Source organism: Neophocaena asiaeorientalis, unplaced genomic scaffold, assembly GCF_003031525.2.
Source record: "Neophocaena asiaeorientalis asiaeorientalis breed wild unplaced genomic scaffold, Neophocaena_asiaeorientalis_V1.1 scaffold129, whole genome shotgun sequence".
In the NCBI taxonomy this organism is placed as follows: domain Eukaryota; kingdom Metazoa; phylum Chordata; class Mammalia; order Artiodactyla; family Phocoenidae; genus Neophocaena; species Neophocaena asiaeorientalis.
Window position 1 is genome coordinate 9639929 of NW_020172446.1, and position 15244 is coordinate 9655172.

Here is a 15244-nt window from a genome sequence, read left to right on the forward strand (position 1 = left end):
CAAACTTCATTCCCTGCCCAGCCAGGTAAGTGCTTGAAAGGCAGCTCATTCTATGTTTTATTTTTATTTTTTGATGATGTATAGTTATCAATAAAGTGCCTAGGTCTTAAACGTACCGTTCAGTACATCTGACAATTGCATAACAAGATGTAAACATTTCCATCCCCTTGTGCCCTTTCCAACCAGATCCTTTCTGCCCCCATTGAAACCACTATTCTGATTTCTATCAGTAGTTTAGTCTGTTCTTGAACTTCATACACAGAGACTCATACAGGTTGCACTCTTTCAAATGTGGCTTCTTTCACTTACTGTAATGTTGTCACGATTCATCTATGCTGCTGTGTGTATCAGGAATTCATTTTTTTAAATTTCTGGGTAGCATTTCATTGTATGACTATACCAGCTTATTTATCCATTCTGCTGTGGAATTCCATTCTGTTTTTACACAGTGTTACAATGTTTGAGCTGACACCAGTAGGTATAGTAATGCCCAGATGGTAACCCTAAGAATTTGAGCGTGAGCAGGAGGGTCGAGTGGGGGATTTTCAACTGGGGGGAAAAATTAGAAAGGGGGGGAAGCTGAAATTAATTTTAATAATACATTTTGCTTAACCCACTATATCCAAAATATTATCATTTCAACATGTAATTGAGATAAGCATTTATTAATGAGATTTTAAAAATAATTTTATTTTTTTATACAGCAGGTTCTTTATTAGTAAGATCTTTTATGTTCTTCTTTCTGTACCAAATATTTGAAATCCAGTGTGTATTTTTTTTATTTATTTATATTAATTTTTAATTTTTAAAAATTTTTTTATTTTCTTTATTTTTTTTATTGTTTTTTTACCAGTGTGTATTTCACACTTATAGCACATCCCGGCCTCGACTAGCCATCTAGCCAGTGCTCAGTGGAATAGCCTCACAGGGCCAGTGGCTGCTGTCTTGGACAGTGCAGGCCTCGGGCAGAGGGATTTGTGTCCAAGTCCATGAAGCCCTTAATGGCAGGGAGTGAGGAGCTGGATTCATATTCAGGTCTCCCCATCTTCCTGCTAAGCTGTTTACAAGTCTGCCTCTTCCCACAGAGACTTCTTCCAACTCCAACTTTCTGAAATTCTAATTCACCCCCAACACATGCATTCTACCCACACCTTTTGGGACTCATGGCTATTTCAGATCATTTCTTTTTCATGAGAAAAACTCGAGTTTTTTTAATACACAGGGCATGACCATTTTGAAATAAATTGAGGGGTTTACACTCAGGACTTTTTCTCATGAAATGGGCTAGTATAGGTGAGAAAATGTTAGTTGGAGTGCATTGCGTGTCCTAAAGACATTTTGAGAAACATGTTTTTGGTTTTTGGGTTTTTTTTTCTTTTTGGCTGTGTTGGGTCTTCGTTGCTGTGCGCGGGCTTTCTCTAGTTGTGGCGAGTGGGGGCTACTCTTCGTGGCAGTGCTCAGGCTTCTCATTGCGGTGGCTTCTCTTGTTGCAGAGAACAGGCCCTAGGCACACGGGCTTCAGTAGTTATGGCATGCAGCCTCAGTAGTTGTGGCACGTGGGCTCAGTAGTTGTGGTGCACGGGATTAGTTGCTCGCAGCATGTGGGATCTTCCTGGGCCAGGGATTGAACTCATGTTCCCCGCATTGGCAGGCGGATTCTTAACCACTGCGCCACCAGGGAAGCCCTTAAATGCGTTTTATTTATGTGAATATATGTGTAGCTGTCACACTGTAAATTCTACATCTTAGAGGAACCTGGTTAAAGGAAAAAAAAAAAGCAGATTCCTGAATAAACCCAAAGTCTCCAGAATTCCCTGTGATGGACAGTGAATGTGATTTCTGTCACTGAGTCCCCGGAAATGCCTTTTGGGGAAGTGAGAGTCAGAGCTGGGGGGGTGGTTTGCTTTTAGCCTGCTCTTCTACCCTGACACTACCCAGAATCCAGTGCCTTAGGCTACTGGAGGACAAGCAGAGACAAGAAAGAAGCTGTCACTCCACCCTGCAACGTCTGCCTGGCCTCTGCTTCCCAGCCAGCTGCTTGACGCCCACCGCCAAAGGCAGGAGGAGAGCAGGGAGCCTGCCCAAGGTCGCGTGTCCAGGTGAGGTGCTTTAGAATCAGGAGGCCCAGTACTCGAATTTCAGACCCTGGATCCAAACTGCCTACTGCTCTGCATCATTAGAGGGGAAGTCTGCCAACGGTGGAGGAAAGAGGGGAAGAGGCCGGGGCCTCAGTCATTCAGTCGCATAGAAGAGAGGCTGAACTCCTTTTCTCAGATACGTATGGTGCGCCTACTGCGCTCCAGGTGATGTTCTAGGCACTAGAAAGAGTGGAAAAGGAAGCAGCCAGGCCCTTGCTCTCCTGGAGCTCACAGGCCAGTGTGGGAGACAGACAATGAACATCAAATAAGCCAACAGACAGCTGTTACAGTAAGAGTAGGCAGGCTCAGATGGAGGAAGAATGCATTTAGCATATCGATCATAACATATTGCGGGGAGGCAGGGATGTCTGCCCCTCCCCCAACCCGGCACCCCGCCGGTTGACTCTTCCTAATTCAGAGAGAATGGGAGCTTTCGGTATGAGCTTTCAGCTTCCTGCCCCCAACCCAGTCTGGTTCCCCTGAGCAGCACAGCCCTCTCTCCACCCTTGCTCCCTTTTAAAAGTGGATTCTTCCATCTGGGTCCCTGAAGGTAGCTCCTGCTCTCTCTTCTATCCCTGTATCTCATTTTGTCCTCTTTCCTGACACCTTCATAGTATATAAACACTGACTCTCTGCATTTTAAACAAACAAGCTCACTTTCCTCCCTTCTTGAAATTCAGGCTTCCCTTGTCTTCTGGGCTTTCATCAGGCTGACCAGAGCTCCCTTTAAGCTGTTATCAGAGGAGGGAATGAGATGCAGAGTCTGTCATGAGGACAGGATGATTGAGGAGAAAGCAGGGGAGAGAGTGCAGGACACTAGCTCTGGAGTGGGGAGCATCTGTGAAGCAGGGAGGGGCCCGACAACAGGGTCTTCCTGGGTCTTGTTAGTCCGGCAGGAATTTCATTCCTATGTCATATTCGGTTATGACTATCCTCTAAGGACTCTGGATAGGATTTAGGATGCCCCTGCTCCTGCCAGTGCCCTGGGGAAATCCTGAGGCTCCACTGAAGTCATTCATACCCTAGTAAAAATCAGTTCCTCTTCCTCAGTGTCTGGCACACCCAGGCAAATGGGAAGTGGGGAGAGGAGGTAGTGTGGAACTTTGCTCTGAAGAGAGTGCCTTAATGATGGAATTCCTGTGACAAGCAAACAGGAGAGGTCTTTGGGTTCAAGGAGTCTTTTTTTTTTTAAATTAATTTATTTAATTTTTGGCTGCGTTGGGTCTTCATTGCTACCTGCGGGCTCTCCTCTGGTTGTGGCGAGCGGGGGCTACTCTTTGTCTTGGTGCACGGGCTTCTCATTGTGGTGGCTTCTCTTGTTGCGGAGCATGGGCTTTAGGCGCGTGGGCTTCAGTAGTTGTGGCATGCAGCCTCAGTAGTTGTGGCTCGCGGGCTATAGAGCTTAGGCTCAGTAGTTGTGGCGCAGGGGCTTAGCTGCTCCGCAGCATGTGGGATCTTCCCAGACCAGGGGTCGAACCCGTGTCCCCTGCATTGGCAGGCAGATTCTTAACCACTGCACCACCAGGGAAGCCCAAGGAGTCTTTTTCAGTGCTTTCACTCTACTCGACTGCTGTTGCTACTGCCTATGAATGTTGCAGGGAACAAGCCTCCAGCTTCCTCACCTGCCCCAGCTGGGGGCTCTGCAGGCTGGCTGGATGCTGTGTTCCTCCCCGAGGTCTGAGAACCAGTTGGAGTGTTTGTTAACAATGCTGATTCCCGAGTCCCACAACAGACCTACAAATCAGAACTGGGAGTAGATAGAGTAGGGACATAGGACTCTGGTATCTGCATTTTAATACATTTCCCAAAGGTCTGGCTTGGTGGTCACAACTTAGAGCCCTGGGTTTGGCTTCTGATTTTTCCACTTACTAGATCTGCAACCTTAGGCAAGTTAATTGAGCTCTTCTAAGTTTCTATTCTCTTATCTGTAAAATGGGATTATAATTATGACCTGCCTTATAGAGTGGTTGAACTCATGGTAAAGTAGCACATAACGTGCGTTACTTTTCTAAAATGCATTTTCATATTGAGGTTCTTATGATTTGGAATAAGTCACAGCTAAAAGCTGAGGTCTTGCCAATATTGGAATTTCTTGACCGAGGGCTCTGCTTTCAGTTCTGTTATGGTAAAATGGGGGTGATAAGAACACCCCGCAACACCAGGTTATAATAAGGATTAAATGATAACATGTATGTCACTGGTTCTCGACATTGGCCTCCCATTAGAATCATCTGGAGAACTTTACTAAAACAAACAAACAAAATCCCAATGGCCAGGCCGCAGGTTGGGAACTTCCAATGTTCCTCAAGTTCTTGCCCCAGCTCTGGGGCCACACTGGATCCTACCCTCTTCTGGTCTATATTGTACCATGGGCCCCCACTCTGGCTCACAGGGCCCTGCCTTATCTCTGAGTCCAAGTCCGGCCTTGAGAACCTTCGTATGACCTCAGACTTTTTTGGGGGGCGGAGCGTGGCCAGAGCTGGTCCAGCCCTGAACCATAGGTCAGCAGGTCCCAGGCCATGGGAGGGTGAGGACCTGAGTCCACAGTACAGGTGAGGTGTCCTGGCTGCCGGGAGGAGGTCAGGGAGCTGCAGGGCCTGACCTCAGTCTTGTCAACTTGGGGAGCATCTGGTGGACGCCATAAATGGAAGAAGGGAAGAGTAAGAGAACTACGGGAGCTGCTTTTAGTTATTAGCTGTCAAGGGCCTTGGTGTGTCAGACCCCAGGGCAAGAGCTGGGGGTGTTCTTATTACCCCCATTTTACAGATAAAAAGAGAGAATTCAGAGAGATTAAGCAATTTGCTAAAGGCAACACAGCTAGTCTAAGACTAGATTTAACTAGTCTAGTTAACTAGACTAGTCTAAGTCTAGATTGACTAATCTAAGATTGTAGCTCAGCTCTGTCTGATGCCAAAGTCTGTGCTCATTTTACTCTGCCAGGCTGACACCAAGCTGATAAATGTTTCTTTTCATAAGAGACCCCTGTCTGTCCCTAGCCTTGTGGCAGGTCTCCACTGCTTCTTCACTGGGTCAGCAACAACGGGCGCTCTGTGGTGGACTTCTGGTCAAAGATGGCAGAATTATCACTGACCTTTTTTCCTTCTGGAGACATCAGTAGAAGGCCAAAAAAATGAAATTTTAAAATGTATAAACCCATGGAACAACTTTAACTAGAATCTTATTGCCATATGAGGATGAAGTGGTTCGTGTGGTGCCCCACTCACCCCAAGATGTCCACATCCCAATTCCTGCAACCTGTGAATATGTCACATGTTTACATGGCAAAGGGGAACTAAGGTTGTAAGTGCAATTGAGGTTGCTAATCAGCTGACCTGGAGATGGGGTGATGATCCTGGATTATCCAGGTGAGCCTAATGTAATCACAAGAATTCTTGTAAGTGGGAGAAGGAGGCAAGGGGAGGTCACACGTGGCCAGGGGAGAACTGTTAGAGAGATGCAACATTGCTGGCTTTGAATATGGAGGCAGGGGCCATTAGCCAAGAAACACAAGTGGCCTCCAGAAGCTGAAACGAGCAAGGAAACGGCTTCTCTAGTGGAGCCTCCAGGAGGGACCCAACCCTGCCCATAGTTTAATTTTAGCCCAGGGGCATCATGCTGGCCTTCTGTCCTCCAGAGCTATAAGATAATAATTTTGTGTTGTTTTAAGCCACTGCATCTGTGGTATTTGTTAGAGCAGCCATAGCAAACAAATACATTTTGTTTCTAATGACCTCTGCTGCCTGGGATCCCGCCTCCCCCAGTGACGTTTCAGTCCAATTCCAAAACTTTTAAGTTACTTTTGATTACTAAGCAGACTCATTCAAAAATTTAGTCATGCTCATTTAAAATCTTCCATCTTGGGACTTCCCAATGGTCCAGCAGTTAAGACTCCACGCTCCCAATGCAGGGGGCCCAGGTTCGATCCCTGGTCAGGGAACTAGATCCCACGTGCTGCAGCTAAGTGCCCACGTGCCATAACTAGGACCCAGTGCAGCCAAATAAATAAAAATGAAATCTTCCCTCTTATCTTTGACTCAAAGCTCCCCCCTTTGCCCAAGGAGGGGAGTAGAGAGAGGAGTGAGGGCTGTCTCAGCTCCTTAGCTTCCCCGCATCTACTTCCCTGGTATGAGATTGAGGAGGAAAGACGGGGACAGACAGTTTTCCCCAGGAAGTCTCCCCTCACTGGACCATTGCTGCCGATCAAGTTTGTGGTGTTGGGTGGAGACTCAACCACTGGCCCTTGAGAGGTCCCTTGTGGTCCCTTGAGAGACTCAGCTGCATCTTTGGGCTGGCTGCCAGCATCCTCTCATGCAAACACCTCTTTGCCCCATGCTTCAGTAGCTCTCAGGAGGTCTGTACCCCACAACCTTATCTACTCCAGGCCTGGCAACACAGGTGGGATTCAGCTTCCATACCTTTACAGGACCTGAACTTGACCATGCAGCTGTGACACACTCCCCACTGGCTGTACTCCCTGCCATCTCTTCCCAGAGCTCTTGTCCCCTCTCTGGGGACACCCTGGCTATTAAACTAGCCTGGTAGTCCAGAGAACATCTAACTGGGAACAGGATGTGTTTCTCGTGGGCCCCCTCTCTCAGCTGCATTCTTCCAAGAAGACAAGCTCTTCTTGGTTCTGTTGAAAAGGCCTCTGTCAGCAGTCCATGGGGAAGAGTGCTATTTCTCTGATCGTAGATTGTGGGGAACTTGGGACTTTCATTCTCAGCTGTGGGCCCTGATCATTCATTCTAGGGAATCCCTTGGGCCCTCACCCCACCATATCACTACCACATCAGTGCTTTTTTCAAAGTAAGGTATCTTGACCCCCATTTGGCCTTTCCTTGATGATTTGGAGGCATCATGACTAACATCAACAGAGGAAGGCCCTGTGACACAGAGAGAAAGCGTTCTGCCCTCCCTCCTACCTGGGGCAGGTCATTTCACCTCTGTCTCAGGCCCCTGTCTAGAAAAGGCTATGGTGGTGAGGATGAAATGAGGTGAGCAATGAGAAAGCTCTTGCAGAATGCTTGGTGCACCGAACACTTGCGAAACACCTGATGGCAATTCAAATCCATTCGATTTGTAAGAAAAAAACTGCAGAATGCTTACCATTCTGCATAGTTCTGAAAAGTGACCCATTGCTTCACTTTTTGACATCATCCTACTTCCTCTTTCTTCCCCAAGAATCTGATGAGAATAAAATTTCTTTGAACTTGAAATCTGAACAATGGGAAGCTACGCTATATGGTTAACTGGTCCTTTTTTCAATGTTATCAAAGTAAATGCAAAAGTTAAAAAAATCAAGGAATTCAGAGGGTTTATAGTGAAAAGTCACAGCTGCCTGGTCTCCCACTTCCCTCCTCCCGTCCAGTCATACTCTTCAGGTGCACAGCTTTTAACTCTATGTCTGGTTTCTATAGCTCTAAATAGTATGTTTATGTTTCTTGTTGGAGAAATCCTTCAAGAGTAAAAGAAAAAGACGAAGAGATAGAAAATATGAGGGAGTAAAAGAAAAAGATGAAGAGATAGAAAATATGAGGGGAAAATTAGACGAAGAACGAGGAGACATTTAAATAAGAGAAAAGAGAATGAGTGTCCATCAACAGATGAATGGATAAAGATGATGTGATATATATACACAATGGAATATTACTCAGCCATAAAAATGAATGAAATATCACCATTTGCAGCAACATGAGTGGACCTAGAGATTATCATACTGAGTGAAGGAAGTCATACAGAGAAAGACAAATATTATATGATATCACTTATACGCGGAATCTAAAAAAATAATACAAATGAACTTATTTACAAAACAAAAACAAACTCACAGACATAGAAAACAAACTTATGGCTACCAAAGGGGAAGGAGGAGAGGGATAAATTAGAAGTATGGGATTAACAGATACATACTACTATATATAAAGTAGATAAACAACAAGGATTTACTGTATAGCACAGGGAACTATATTCAACATCTTCTAATAGCCTATAATGGAAAAGAATATGAAAAAGAATGTATGTATATATATATAACTGAATCACTTTGCTGTATACCTGAAACTAACACAGTATTATAAATCAACTATAGTTCAATAAAAATAAATAAATAAGATAAGGAGAAAATGGAGGGAAGAAATTTCTGTCCACCTGTCTATCTATCCATCCATCCATCTCCATCCATCCATCATTCCATGTATCTATGTATCTTTTTTTTTTTTGTGGTACGCGGGCCTCTCACTGCTGTGGCCTCTCCCGTTGCAGAGCACAGGCTCCGGACGCGCAGGCCCAGCAGCCATGGCTCACGGGTCCAGGCGCTCCGCGGCACGTGGGATCTTCCCGGACCGGGGCACGGACCTGTGTCCCCTGCATCGGCAGGCAGACTCTCACCCACTGCGCCACCAGGGAAGCCCTCTATATATCTATTTATCTAACTGGTTCCCTAGAGCTAAAGAAGGTGAGATTCCAATTTAGGTTTGAAGAACAAAGAGGCTGCCTTCTGATATGTGGCATCTTCTTAAGTCCAGTGCCCTTTGACCACACTGGGCTCTGCACAACCAAATTTCACAGACCCGTGCTGAGAGCCAAGGTTCCATTCTCCACGGTCTTCCTTTTTCCCTTTGGTCTTCTTCCTCTCTTCCTTTCTTTTGTGCACCCTGAGAAGGTGATCTACAAGAAAACATCTGCTGAGTGCATGCTTTGTGGGGGTGATACCCCCAGTAGATGACACTTCACTCCCTTAAGAGTGAATCCCCAGCACGTCTACCAACATCAATAAATGACAAAAACATAATGTTGAACAAAAAGTAAGCTGCAGAATCATGTTTATAGAAGAGTACTAGTTACACGTGATTGGTTTGCCACATATAACTTTCTGAATAGCCAAAGAACATTATATTGATCAAGCCAAACCTTCACAAAAGAAATGATGTTTGCAACTAAAAATCCAAATCGTTATATAACAACTTAATAAATGAAAACACTATGCCAGGAATACAAACACATGTTTAACTAGTAAGCCAAGTCATTAGGTCTTTGTAGTAATAATGGCTTTAGCAGCAGCCTAATTTGGCCCCTGTTCCTTGGCCCCCTGCCTGGATCCCCACTGATGTTGTTAATAATAGCTCAAAAGCATGAATCAGAAATGGCAGTACATGAACATGCATGGGTGAGTTTCCATTGGCTAAATGGTGACACAGGAAGGTGATTCTCATTTAACCAGGACATGTCTGGATATCTCCCAGGCCTCAAGAATCTTTTTTTTTTTTTTGTCTATGTTGTGTCTTCGTTGCTGCGCGCAGGCTTTCTCTAGTTGCGGCGAGTGGGGGCTGCTCTTTGTTGTGGTGCGCGGGCTTCTCATTGCAGTGGCTTCTCCTGTTGCGGAGCACGGGCTCTAGGTGCCCGGGCTTCAGTAGTTGTGGCTCGTGGGCTCAGTAGTTGTGGCTCGCGGTCTCTAGAGCGCAGGCTCAGTAGTTGTGGCACACGAGCTTAGTTGTTCCGCGGCACGTGGGATCTTCCCAGACCAGGGCTCGAACCCATGTCCCCTGCATTGGCAGGCGGATTCTTAACCACTGCACCACCAGGGAAGCCCCAAGAATCATTTTTATTTTAACATCCACATGAACTAGCAAAGTGTCCATTCCACAGATGAGCGGAGCCCAGCCCCGCCTCCAGGTCTCCCTGAATTCCTGGAGGTCACTCCTAGGAGTCTATCCTGCAGCCTGCTCCCCACCGTCACTTGGAGCCTGGCAGCTGCTGTTCTACTTGCCCGTGTGTCACCCGTGGCTTGAAAAACCACTGCACACATGTCATTTCTCCCCAGGTTCTGTTCATACAAGCTTCTGTTGTCCAATTTTATTGAAGATTTGATGGGAAAAGACAATCACAGCACAGCATTTTACAGGCAACAATTGAAGACTGAATATTAGATGTAACTTTCCTACAAACGCATGGGTCATTTTCCACCAAGGGGACTTTCTACTGATGCTCCAACTTTCTGCTCTCTTCTTTTTTTTCCCCTAGCTTTATTGAGATGTAATTGACACATAACATTGCATAACTTAAAGGTGTACTACCTGTTGATTTGATACACTTACATATTGTACAATGATTACCCCCACAGTGTTATAGCCAACACCTCCATCACATCACACAATTACTCTTTCTTTCTTGTGGGGAGAACGTTTAAGACCTACTCTCTTCGTGACCTCTCCCTCTGCTCTGACTCTCTTCCCAGACTCTCCTCCTCTCTAGTCAGTCAGGCTTTAGCCCCCAAGTTCCTGTTACCAATTCAGTTTGCTTTGCATCTTTACCTTCTCCCTCTGACCGTGCCTCACTCAAAGAGACCCATCAAGGTTATTTTTCTAACCCCCACCTCAAAAAACAAAAAAGCTCTCAAAATTCTATCTCCCCTTTTATGAATTAAGTCTATGTTGCCCCTTCAATATAAAAACAACTGCAGAGAGCTATTGCTTTAAATGGCATTTCCCTTCCTGCTGCATGTTTAACAGTATGAGAAAGAACAGTGAATATGTCTACAGTTTCTAGAGTAACTAATAAGTACATGTCTTACCTCTAATCTTCGTAAATTCCCTGCAAGGTAGTAGACAATATCACTCCCATGTTTCAGATGAGGACACTGAGGCTTGGAGAAGGTTAAGTCACTTGCCTGAGGTCTCCCAGCTGCTAATCCGCAGGGTTTGACTGTGAACCAGTGCCTGCCTGGCCCCTAAGCAGATGCAGCTGCACGACATGGGAGATAACTGCCCCCACCACCCCAGGAAGCCTTTCACTCATGCCTCATTCCTCTCTCTCCATTCTTCTCAGGATCCCACGGCAATGGATTGGTGGAGGGACAATTTCTGGATCATCTTGGCTGTGGCCATCATCTTTGTCTGCGTGGGCCTGAGCATCTTCCTGTTCTGTGTCTGTAGGTGTCTGTTTAGACAAGGTAATGACCATCTCATTTGGGCAGGTGGAGGTAGGGGAGGGGAGAGGTGGTTATCAGCGTATTAGGACTTTTTCAGGGCAAAAGATTAGTTCTGGGCCTGTCTAGGCTGAACTCTGGATTTAGCATCATGCATTCTGGGTTTGAGTCCTAGCCCTGCCACTAATTTGTGTCTCTGGGCCTCAGTTTCCCCCTCTGCATAGTGAAGGGAGGGAGGTTACCTAATCTCCAAGAACTCTTCCAGCTCCATCGGTTTGGGTGAAAGCAGAATCTGTTTCAGGGCACACTGTGCACTAATGCTATCTCTCTTCAGTGTGGCTGCTAATCACAGCATCCTACCTCTGGGACTTGAAAGGGAGTACAAGTCCATGGAATGTCAAAAACTGTCTTGATTCCAAACACGTCAAGTTGTATACATGTTGCATACATGAAATACGTACAGCTTTTTGTATGGCAATCATTCCCCAATAAAGTGGTCTAAAAAAATGTCTTGAGGCATGAAAAATGGATTCATTCCATGATCAACATGTTTGACCACTATGATTGCCTACTCTAAGACCATACTCTGAATTTTCTGGTATTACATCTGCCTCGGATAGAGGTTCTTAGCATTCTTGGACATAAATAAGCAGCTTATTGGAGGATAAATGTAACTTTAGATGATCTACAAGTGGGTTTCTACTTTACCATTCATCTCCAGAAACATGAAACCCTTGATTCAATGGTGTGTTTTCTTGAGATCCTATCCCTTTACATAATGACCTAGGCCTGGAGTATACCTGGGGATGGTAAATACACTGAGAGGTACAGCCATCTTGCCCTGGGGCAACCTGGGCAGACACCCCTCCATGATCAAGGCACTGTCCTCCCATTGCATCTGGGCACAGCCTCAGAATCCTGCGGAACCAGAGCTGAAAGGTCAGGGCTGTTCAAGAAGTGAAAACTTTTTGTCATTCTTCTCAATCTCTTTTTAGAGATAAGAAAATTAAGGTTCAGAGACAGGCAGATCCTTGGTTGAGGTCTCCTAGGAATTGGTAGCAGAGTTGGAACCAGAACGCAGGTTCACTGGGCTGCCTGTTCAATGTCCTTTCCCCTCCACCCCTTGATGGTAATTAGTCTTTTTTAATACAAAAAGTATATTCTAGCCCCTATTGTTCTCTATACATTTTTTAAACATTTCATTTTTAGATATGGACAAAAATATGATCCTGAACAAAATCTTTACCTATTCTCTTTTAACTTGACCCACTCCTATTAACAAGCAGGTTATAATTAATAATAACTTACAGGTCCAGCATATCACAGTTTACAAACTGCTTTTCCCATTCTTTATCTCATTTCCTCCCAACCATACTTTTGGCTATTCACTCGACCAGTATTTCTGAATGCCAGCTATGTGCTAGGTAGCTATAGTACTAGGCAATGAGGAAACAGGCACAGCCCACAATGGATAGTGCCTAGACTCTGTGGTCAGATGGCCTGGGTAAAATTCTGGCTCTAGGACTTCCCTGGTGGTCCAGTGGTTAAGAATCCACCTGCCATTGCAGGGGACACGGGTTTGATCCCTGTTCCGGGAAGATCCCACATGCTGTGGGCAACTAAGCCCACGAGCCACAACTACTGAGCCCACATGCTGCAACTACTGAAGCCTGCGCGCCTAGAGCCTGTGCTCCGCCAAAAGAGAAGCCACCACGAAGAGAAGCCCACGCACTACAACAAAGAGTAGTTCCCCCTTGTCGCAACTAGAGAAAGCCCGCATGCAGCAACGAAGACCCAGCGCAGCCAAAATAAAATAAAATAAAACAAAATATAACTACATCTATAAAAAAAAATTCTGGCTCTATCACTTATGAGCTCTGTGTCCCTAAGTCTGTTTGCTCTGGATTGTTCTTCTCCCACATGTCCTGAACCTGCTGGGTCTCTGATCTCTTCTAAACTCTAAAAATCACAACTTTTGATAATTCTTCCTAAATGAATATGCTTATTTGTTTCCTTAGGCAAGAAATGTGAAATTGCCAAGCCCTTGAAACAAAAGCAGAGAGATGAAGAAACGATGTATGAGTAAGTGGGGGGGAACACTTCTTCTTTTTAATTTCAAGAACCACCTGTTCACTTCCATTCTTGCGCCCGTGCTAAGAACGTGTGCCTTAAATTCCAGGGAAATATTGTGTCTGCCAACTCTCCCCACTGTAAGGGGAGAGACCTCAGGGCTTTGGGGGTGCAGGGCACCACCTGGCTCTCTCTGCTCTCCAAGTCCTCCCAAGTCTCGTCTAGTTTGATAGAGGTCACAGGTCGGGCGCTGTGTTCTGGGCCCACCACTCAGGGTTAGGTTTACCCTTCTTTTCTTTAGCTGGATTACAAGTAGAGTCTTCTAAAAGCTATTGTGCTGAATAAAAATATGCCATTCGCGTTACTTTTGTATTTTCTGATATCTTTGAGGCTTTGTGATTGCTATCTCTGTCGGGGGGGGGGGGGGGGGGTCCCCAAGACCAACTTTAGGCTGGATTATTTGCTAGAAGGACTCACAGGACCCAGAAAAGGTTATAGGTTATCACAGCGAAAGGATACTGATTAAACTCAGCAAAGGAAAAGGCACATAAGGTGGAGTCCAGGGCAGTTGTCCTCTTCCAGGGGAATCACACAGACTGCACTTAATTCTCCCAACACTGATGTGTGACAGCATGTGTGAAGCATTGCCAACCAGAGAAGCTCACCCAAGCCTTGGTTTCTAGGGTTTTTAATCAGGGCAAGTCACAAAGGCAAGGAGCGCCTGCATGACCTACTTTAGCTAATTCAGTCTCCTGAGGCCAAACTGATACAGAAAGACACAGGGCCCCTGGCAAACACAGAAGGCATTCACCATCAGTCACATTGTTAGCATAAACTATCTGGCTAGCCCAAGGCCCCTTAATACAAAGACACTCTTATCAGGCAGGATATTCCAAGGGTTTAGAGATTATCTCCCAGAAGCTGGTCAAGGGCCAGTCCTTTCTTTAAAACGTAGGCACAGGGAATTCGATGGCGGTCCAGTGGTTGGGACTCTGTGCTTTCACTGCCGAGGGCCTGGATTCAATCTCTGGTCAGGGAACTAAGATCCTGCAAGCCACATGGTGTGGCCAAAAAAATTTTTAAGTAAAAATTAAAATAAATAAATAATGTTTCTTAAAAATACAAATAAATTAAAAAACAAAAATATAAAGTCATTCTAAAGTGACTTTTGTTGGGGCTCAAGGGATTCAGCAAATAATAGATCTCTTCCCCTCCAATTCTGATCCCCTTGAGGAGTCAGACAAATGTATCCTGCAGTTAGGTAATGAAAGTATTGCCTTTATTGAGGATAAAACTGACATTGCAGAATGTGGCTCTTCTCCATGGCCAAGTTTGCTTCCTAATTCAAAACCAGGCAAACTTTCCTGCATGGTACATAGGCAGCCCTGGACAGCCTCAGGTCTCCCCTACAGGGCAGGGCCCTTTCTCTGAATGGCAAAGACTCAAGCAGAATATATACTTTAGGCAGTCAGGCCGGCTCTAGAAGAGAAAGTGGGAGAAGCTAGATTTTTCCCCAAGTCAGGTAAATGTCCCTCCTCTCCCGGGAAGAGCCACGGAGGGGTGGAGTGAGGTCACTGATGGCGCTCTAGCCACATGTCCCCTTCTCCACTCACCCCAGCAACGCTTCTGCATTCCAGGGGACTTAAGCACATACAGGAGGCCAAAACTCAGCTCAGAAGAATCTAGTACCAGTTTGGAAATCAGAGTACACAGAGGGGATGGGGGGTCTGGGTAAGGAAGCTTTCTTGGAATCTATCTTTTTATTAAAACTTCTTACTGAAGTATAATATAAACAGAAAAGTACACATGGTAAGGGTACAACTCAATGAATTTCCACAAACTGAACAGAGCCGGTAGGTGACACCCAGATCAAGAAACAAAATTACCAGCTCCTCAGCCCCATATATTCCCTTTCAGCCATTAAACCCCAAGGATAACCACTACCTGAAATAGTATAGGCTCGTTTTTCCTTGTTTTTTATGCTTCATATACATGGAATTAGACAGTATGTGTTATTGGTGTTTAGCTTCTTCTGCTCAGCCTTTTTTTGTGAGATTCATTGTGTGTAGTCGTAGATTGTTCCTTTTTTTTTTTTTTTTTTTTTTTTTGGGGT

At 45.3% G+C, this 15244-nt stretch overlaps 1 protein-coding gene across 1 annotated transcript in view; it reads left to right on the top strand.

Moving 5' to 3' along the window:
• The first annotated feature begins 1979 nt into the window (after positions 1–1979).
• Positions 1980–15244, top strand: part of SCIMP (SLP adaptor and CSK interacting membrane protein) — a 19072-nt gene continuing 5807 nt past the window's right edge. Inside the window, exons 1-3 of the mRNA XM_024736389.1 lie at positions 1980–2099; positions 10962–11085; positions 13080–13143. Of these exons, the coding sequence (XP_024592157.1) occupies positions 10974–11085; positions 13080–13143 (176 nt within the window). The 5' untranslated portion in view covers positions 1980–2099; positions 10962–10973. The remainder of the gene's footprint in view (positions 2100–10961; positions 11086–13079; positions 13144–15244) is intronic.